Source organism: Mus pahari, chromosome 17 (assembly GCF_900095145.1).
Source record: "Mus pahari chromosome 17, PAHARI_EIJ_v1.1, whole genome shotgun sequence".
NCBI lineage: Eukaryota > Metazoa > Chordata > Mammalia > Rodentia > Muridae > Mus > Mus pahari.
The window spans coordinates 18,483,107-18,491,682 of record NC_034606.1 but is presented as its reverse complement, the minus strand read 5'-3'; the positions used below and the strand labels follow the sequence as shown (position 1 = coordinate 18,491,682).

The 8,576-nt window shown below is 40.4% G+C and overlaps 1 protein-coding gene across 2 annotated transcripts in view; it reads right to left on the bottom strand.

The window, feature by feature from the left end:
- Positions 1–3,751: 3,751 nt before the first annotated feature.
- Positions 3,752–8,576, bottom strand: part of Slc30a8 (solute carrier family 30 member 8) — a 41,324-nt gene continuing 36,499 nt past the window's right edge. Inside the window, exons 6-8 of one of the 2 annotated variants that reach the window (XM_021217233.1) lie at positions 8,033–8,138; positions 5,902–6,036; positions 3,752–4,427 (exon numbers count right to left, since the gene is read on the bottom strand). In XM_021217233.1, coding sequence (XP_021072892.1) covers positions 4,285–4,427; positions 5,902–6,036; positions 8,033–8,138 — 384 coding nt within the window. In that variant the 3' untranslated portion in view covers positions 3,752–4,284. The remainder of the gene's footprint in view (positions 4,428–5,901; positions 6,037–8,032; positions 8,139–8,576) is intronic. The other variant, XM_021217232.1, reaches the window with a different exon arrangement.

Genomic DNA, 8,576 nt, shown 5'->3' with positions numbered 1-8,576 from the left:
CTTCGGTGGGTCCCATGATAGAAACACTGTGATAGGTTAGAATGTAAAACCAGAAAGGATTTATTGTCAAGAGATGATAAAGGAATAATAAAATTGAAAATGATTTTGTATTTTTATATGCATGTCCAAATTCAGACTAGAAAAAGGGTCTATAACCAATCTTCTGCCCATTTATACCTTTATAATTGACATATTTAAATGGAATTTGTTTCTTCTCCTTATTAGAGATAACCATCAATGTTTAGAATAATATGATATTATAGAGTCAAGAACTTGGAGTGATATAGACCAGTATTGCCAATTGTCTTTCTTCCCAGAGGAGGGCCTAAAAGAAGACCTATACATAAGATAATACAAATCAAAATACCACTGGATTAATATTTGAGTCCAATAATTCAAAGAACTCTTTTGGGGGCTAGAATATGAATTATGCCATCCATTTTTTCCTGTGGTTTAAGCTTAAGTCTTGAGACAAACTTGTTCAATCCCCCTGTGAAAAAGAAGGAGAGAGAGAGAGAGAGAGAGAGAGAGAGAGAGAGAGAGCCATATTTACCAAGAACCTGTTTCTATCTGCTCAGCCCTCAACTCTGTGTTCATCACAGTTGAAAAGAAAAGGAGTCAACCAAGCTTAGGTGCAGCTAACTGAGACATATTCTACCTACTTTATGTACCAAGGGGTACATAGTGAGAAAGATATATGAGCCAGTTTCTCTGGCTTTGGTATGCCATAACTTCGTATAATATTTAAAGTTAGCCTAATAACGGTTCTAGTTTCAGACGAATCATATTAAATGTCCTGACTGCTTAATGAAGGATCTGGAAAATAAGTAGACAATAATAAACCTAACATGAAAGACACCCTCAAGGTCCCCTTGTGAATCTTGGTTTCTTGTTCAAAGGTAGGCATGCAAGTTCCAAATACTCACCACCTCCACTTCTCTTTATAGTCTGTGTGTGTGTGTGTGTGTGTGTGTGTGTGTGTGTGTGTGCGCGCGCACATTACAACCACAATTAGCAAATGAAACTAGGCCTGAGGCTCCTACTAAATATGCTGTCAAGGAAAGGACAATGTTTCCCATAACAAAGAAAGAGTCCACCATTCCAGTCAAGGTCTTGAAACAAGGTAGAAATTTACCCTTGGTCAGGAGGTTGAGCTAAAGTGGTGGAATGAGCATGTGGTGAGTTTAGTTTTCCTAATGCAGGTAACAACTGTGTATTTTCCTTATTAGCTATTAGGTGTCTGATCTAACCATCCTTCCCCTTTAAAAAACTAGCACAATGAGGGATAAAGAGTAGATAGAGCTGCCATTTTAATTGGAGATCTTAATAGGGCCTTTGTGTGTATGAATATTTTACCAGAGTAGGGATAGGGAAATAAAACACTTTCATAAAAGTCTTACAATGTGGGGAGATAAAAAGATTTAAATTCTTTGTTAAAAACATACTTTATAGTAGTTGATGGAAAACTCATATTTAATATTTCTTACAATGCTGAGGTTCAGAGATAGTGGGTTATACTATTCACCTCAGAAAGAACCCCATTCCTTACATTCATTAGTCTATGAAGCTCAGCTATAAATGTTATCATAACAATAAAAACTTCATTTTCAGTGAAGACTCTGAAACTCAGAGAAATAGGACCAGTTCAAGGTTAGAGATATGGAAGGAAGCAGAATGAGATGGAATCCATGTTTTATAATTCTATCTTGCTCTTTACCCACTGCCATCTCTCACTCCATCCCTGCTAATGTAGCCCGTAGCTCTTCTCCTCCACAGCTCTGTTGTTAACAGCATACCCCAGATTCTTCTTTTATCCGGTCAAACCTTTCGCCCAACTCATTTTCTCTTTCCCTAGCCAGACTTTTATTCAGAGTGAAGCTCAGTGCCCTCTGTGAATAGCAGGGCTTATTCAGTCACAGATAGAGTACATCAGGGAACTAGCATCAGTGTTGCCTTTAACACCCACATTTTGTTCACTCTTACACTTTCATACTGCTGTTCATTACCAAGGAAGTCAGGACTAGAACTCAAGCAGGTCAGGAAGCAGGAGCTGATGTAGAGGCCATGGAGGGATATTCTTTACTGGCTTGCTTCCCCTGGCTTGCTCAGCCTGCTCTCTTATAGAACCCAAGACTACCAGCCCAGAGATGGACCTCCCCCCTTGATCACTAATTGAGAAAATACCTTACAGCTGGATCTCATGGAGGCATTTCCCCAACTGAAACTCCTTTCTCTGTGATAACTCCAGCTGTGTCAAGTTGACACAAAACTAGCCAGGACAGGGGGAGAGGGGGAGAGGGAGGAGAGGGAGAGGAAGAGGGAGAGAACAGAGAACACAGAGAAATGTATTCAAAGGAATGCTCAGGTAAGCTGCTTCAGGGTAGATCTTGCATAGTGACTTGGCTTGCTTCTCTCTCCAACTTCATTTTTTTTTCATGGTCTTTAATTCACTTGGTTAGTGCACCTGTAGTATCAAGAACCTTCTTCACATTCTCCAATGCACTAAGTTCTTCAGGGTGCTCACTCCCTGATTTAATCATTTTTATTATTTTTATTCCTACTATATCCTGACTGCAGTTTCCCCTCCCTCCTGTCTTCACCTCCCATTCCCTCCCCATCATCTCCCCTCCGCATACCCCCCCCCCAAATCCTCTCCTTCTCATTTTCTCTTCAGACAAGGGTAGGCTCCCACGGATATTAACCAAACATGGTATTTCAAGTTGTAGTAAAACTAGACACCTCCCCTCCTATTAAGGCTAAAGAAGGCAACCCAGCATGAGGAAGAGGCTCTCAAAATCCAGCAAAACAATCAGAGGCAGCCCCTCTGTTGCTGTTGTTTCCATCAAATTTTGTTTTCTCTGAGAAAGTCTTCATGGACCTGCCTTAATCTCACAGCCTCTCTTCCTTCAGATTATTGGCTATTTCTCTTTAGCAATTCTCACTTGTTTGCATCTGTGTAGTATATGTCTCCCCAACAAAAGAAAAATAGCACAATGAGTACCAGTCTTCAAGTCAGTTTCATTCACTGATGAATGAAACAACCCCACTAAAACTAATGTTGAAATTTAACGCCCCTGGTAGACTCTTAAGAGAGTAGAAACCTAATGTAACCTTGGTGTGGTGAGTGAGACCACTGGGAGATAATGTTCAATAGGGCCACAAAGACAGGGTCCTACTCCAGTGAAACTGTGGCTTTATATGAAGAGGAAGAAAAGCAAGCCAGGATGCTTGTCTTTCTCACCCTGAGATGCTCTGCTCTCCCTAGGGATTCTACAGACATCCATTCCCATCCCCAGCAGCAGGCACTCATGTGTAGATTCCCTGCCTCCAGAGCCAGGAGCTCTATAAACTTCTGTTTCCGTTTTAATTACCTAGTATAATTCATTTACAGAAATAAAAAACAAAGCTCTTCCCCTGCCCTCATCCCACATCTGGCATCAAAAATATGAATAAATAACATTTTTAAAAATTACTTCTCCTCTTTGATTTTTATGTTCTATCTACCTAGTAATAGTATTAAGTTGAAATTCTAAAAGTTATGTTGTTGGAAAATGAAGTACAGCAATTGAACAATAGTGATGAAGAAGTATTGTGCAAAATTTGAGAGTTGTCCTGATTTGACTGAATTTCTTACTGTGTGACCTGGATAAGAAACATCCCATTCTGTACCTCCTAATTTTCTTCCATTTTTAAATTACACTTTTTGGAAACATTCAAAAGTTAGCAATTTCAGAGTTGTTTTTTTCTTTTTCCATACCCTTTGCACATAGAATTAAAATAGAATTCAATACTTCATACATACAGCACCATAATTTACATGCAACATCAAAAGAGGGAACTTTTACTGTTTCACAAATAATGAGGATCTCATTGAGTATGGTGGCAGAGTCAAATTCTAAGGCCTCAAATTCTCTTCAAACATTTGTTTCTCATGCTGTGGATTCCTAGAAAGGCATTCCGAGTTCAACTATGCCCACTGTTGTAGGGAAGTGAATCATTCATTACCTGTGGTTACAAACATCTGTTATTTCAGTTCCAGTTAGGAATAATCTATCCATACTACAATTGAGCACAACTACTGATTAGTATATAATCCAAGAAGCTGACAAATACTATGCATCCTCATTCATGGTGGATAGAGATAAATACATAGGAAGAGCATGCACATTGCATTGTCATGACTTTCACAAATCTATTCCAACGGTTGCTTAATTGTGCATTGCAGAAACTTTGCTGAAGCTTATCATGGCCTAGGAAACACAGGAAGCTGACAGTGTCACAGAGCTAGTCCTGAGGGTCTTCGCAGAGAAGGCAGCTGGGGTCCTGGTCTGCTGCAGATTCTATCTGAATGGTAAGAGAGTGAAGATCAAAGCTGCTGAGGGCTTGAGCAATTCCTGTCCGCACAGAGTGGCTGTCCTGGCTGGTAGCTGTTGATAAATAACCACAGGAAGGTTAACATGGTTAATGTGATAATGTATTCATGTTCTATCTCTGTCTGTCTCTGTCTCTCTCTCTCTCTACCCACACACACATATACACATACATACACACACACACACACACACACACACACAAACACACACACAGACACACACACATACATGCATGTGTGCACATGCTGAAGCAGGAGCTGATTTTACCTTCAAGGGTTTGGTACCTGAGGGGTAGAGAAAGGGCAGAGCCCTCAAAAGAACCAGTTGGTTCTAATACTCACTTCTGCCCACACAGACAATGCGTCCCAGTATAGCAAGGTATCGGTTACTACAGGTACTCTTCCCACATAGTTTCCTCTGTAGTCTGGCACTGGGAGGTGCTTCTTATGGAAGGAGAGACAAGACTTGGAAAGTAGTAGAACTAGACTGAGCTCCTGTGTCTTATTGGACCCTGCTCACCAGCCCCTGGGGATCTCCCTCTTGCCAATCTTGGATTTAATTAGAATTTATATCAAGACAAGTGGCAGGAGCAGAGAAGCATTTAGAGCTCCCCAAAGACCTTCCCTAGAGCATCCACCCTCATTGCCATCCTTTTTTCCCGGTCTTAAATAATATCAGGAGGCTGCAAATTCCCTGCACAGTTACCTCATTGTTTACTATACTCCTATACTTGTGGTGAAATATTTGTACAGAGGATGCTGTAAATTTCTGGAAGTCATATCTGAGCCCCTTGGAGAAAATGAAGACACATCTGATAAAGTACAGCCTTCAAGTGACTGTCACTGACTTTCCTATCTCTTGCCTCTAAATAACATCTTGAGTCATTTTTAACAACGTAATTACTAACTTTGGCCTGAGGTTTCTCTTAAAAGAAAGAAAAATCTCCTACCTCCCATTTCTCCGAGTATGAAAACTTATCATGGACACGCTCACCTTCTACTTGAAAAAAAAACAGGTTTGAGTCTATTCTATGAAGTGTCCTGCATGGACACAAGATGTCTGACCATCTTTCAATACATCTACTAGCTTGTTGGAATTTCAAAACTGAGCCTCCACCTCCCTTCTTTCTTCTTCAGGGTCAGGAAACTATCTTTTACACAGGAGATACTCCATTGAGATTCTTTGCTGTCTAATTTATTCCTACTATTTAGACAAAGGGGGTACCCAGACAAATAGGCAAAGTCATTTCTTCAGAAGCCAAGGACTTAAAGTAAGAGAGACATTTTAGCCCTTAACACTGTCTTTCTATTCTATGCAATCAGCTCAGAGGATGCAATGGGGATCATTGTTGCTATGACAACATTGATAAGTGGGTTGGTTTTCAGAGGTGCTGAGTGGAGAGAGCAACACATTTTATAGTTGTTTTGACAGACAATAGATAGTAAGGGCGGCTGTAAAAGGAAGAGAAATGACTGACTTTTCATGCTAAGGAGTGAATCTTGCCTGGGTGTTTGCAAAACTCACTGACCTGTAGCAACATGAACAGAGAGAATAACTTGGTTCACAGTCAGTGACCAGATGTGTAGACTGTGCACGGAGATCACGCCATCAACTGCGAGGATGATCTCTTTCACACCGTTGTAACTCAGGCCCTTTGGAACACCTGACAAAGGAAAAGTAGGACCCTCTTGATACTTACCTAAATGTACTCACCATGAAGGCTAAGGGGACTACACAGTCTTCAGCAGAACACCAACTTGCATCCAGTGCCTTTCTTTGGCTTTGTACATCAAATGTTTAAAAATCTGCCTCTGCCGAAGGCTTTGAGACTGATGAGTGTCAAGTTCACAGACAAAATACTCAGAGAATTTACTCAGCAACATCTACCAACAGTAATCATCCTGAAGATGTTATTATACCAACAGTGTTTTCCCTAATTATCTTTGCACATGCTCTACAAAGCATAATGAAACAGCATGGGGTTTGCTATCATAAATCTTAGGTTTACATTCTGACTATAATTACTATGAATTTTCTCAAATTGCGATGCTTCTCTGACCTGCATCGTATGCATAGTAAAATGTGACCAATATGAGCAAATCATAGATGATATGATGTGGGGAGCTCATGGAATAAGTCTGTCCTTTATAAATTATAATGCTGTGAAAGATTGATATCCAGTGGTCACTCCAGGAACTGTGCTAAGAGGATATGCTAATGTTGCAATGATAAGCCACTGGGTTTACAAATTGCCCATTGTGTTAGCTGCTCAGGTCATTCAATGTCTGGGTCACAGACTATAACAATTAGAGTCACTCTTCTTTTTAACTAAATCATGTAGAACACATGGGAAGATGGGAAGACTACTGGCCAATCAGCTTGGTTTTAATTTTTATAATTTATTTTTAACAGGTTCTCCCTATGTAACCCTGAGTGGCCTGAATGTATTATATAGTCTAGAGTGGCCTTGAACTTATAGCAATCCTCCTGCCTCTACCTCAGAGTTGCTGAGCTTATAGGCATTTGCCACTGTACCTGAATACTACCTGTTCTTTGAGGTTGAACTAGTCCTGGAATGTATGTCAGTCACACATCCCTATGGAGATACAGTCTGGGACTCTCAGAAAACAGCAGCTCTTCAACTGGGTTATGCCAAAGGAAAACAAAGTAACAGACTGTAGAATGCAGAGTGGATGCATTCCCAGTAAGCTTTAGTCATAGGAGCTATTGTCTTGACAGAGTTACTTCTGTCATCTTTTTCTGATTGACAGGAAGACCCATGGAGCCAGCCAGACAAAGCATAATAGCTGGGACCATACTGCCTATGGGCAATGAGGTTCACATGCAAAAGAGCCTACCTTGGGCTAAGAATGAGCTTGTAACATTGTAATCCCATCTGCTCACTGGCCACTCCTCCCCAGCCATGTTAGAATCCAGGCTTTTCTCTATAGCACTTACTACTCTATTCTTTCTTATTGCTTAGACAATCTCTCCTTTTACTCAAGTATAGCCCCCTCGGTAGGAGAGTATCATTCACTGCTTTGCTCATGTTAGTAAGTCTAAATTTAAGGACATGATCTAGGAAGGTTCTGTAAGCACTTGCCGGATAAATAAATGTCATCCCAGTATCCTTGTGTTTTAAGACACGTGAGACCTAAACGTTCAATTGTATTGCTGCCAAATAGAAAGACCGGTCGCGTCTTTTCTTTCCTTGATATTTTCCAGTATACTTCTGCAATATTTCCCTCTAATATTGTATTCAGTATGTATATTTGATATCTTTACATTGTGAGGTATAATTTAACAGTGTGTGTGTGTATATATATTTGTGTGTGTGAGAGAGAGAGAGAGAGAAAGAGAGAGAGAGACAGAGAGACAGAGACAGAGAGAGGGAGAACGTTTTTTTTTGTGTGTGTGTGTGCGCGCGTGTGCGTGTGCGTGTGCGTGTGTGTGTGTGTGTGTGTGTGCGCATGTGTGTGTGTGTGTGTGATTTCTATTAGTTCTATATAGGCAGAAACCAAACATTAATAATCCTTATCACTCTAATTTTCCTCTCTAATATAGATACAAATTAACCGAGAACATGCCTTGCGGTCACCACTTTTATGATCACAGGGAAGAAGCATCAGTCCTCAGGCTACTGATGAAAGCAGTCCTACCTTCCATGAGTAAGATGGAGAAGTCTTTTAAGATCATGATGGTGCTGGCCAAAACCAGGATGGAAAAGATAAATGTGCACACTGGATCAGCAATTTTGTAGTCAGGCTGGAAAACACAGCATCCTTGGTTAACTGGGTTCAAACTTTCTATCAAGCCCCAGTTGATAAAAGAAGTAACACTCTCTGGGTCCTTCTTTCTCCACCGCTCATTGACCTTCCTGACCCTGGACATTCAACTCAAAAGCAGGATGCTTCTCCTGGGGACTCAGTCACCCAAGTTTTAAATTTGCAGTGAGTAAGGAATGGGGGTGGGGGGATCTGGAAATGCAGTCATCATAACTCAGGGATTAAACTGAAATATATTCTTAAGTATGCTCTATATTTACTTGATTTATAGCTTTCAAATTGATTTGAGAAGACAGTAGTCATGGAAGTGTGTGAAAAGATGGTCACACTAGCCAATACTTTTCCACCATAGTTACAATGAGGGAGGAAAAGGGGAATCATTTATTTCATCTTTTAAATCACAAACCAAAGCATGATT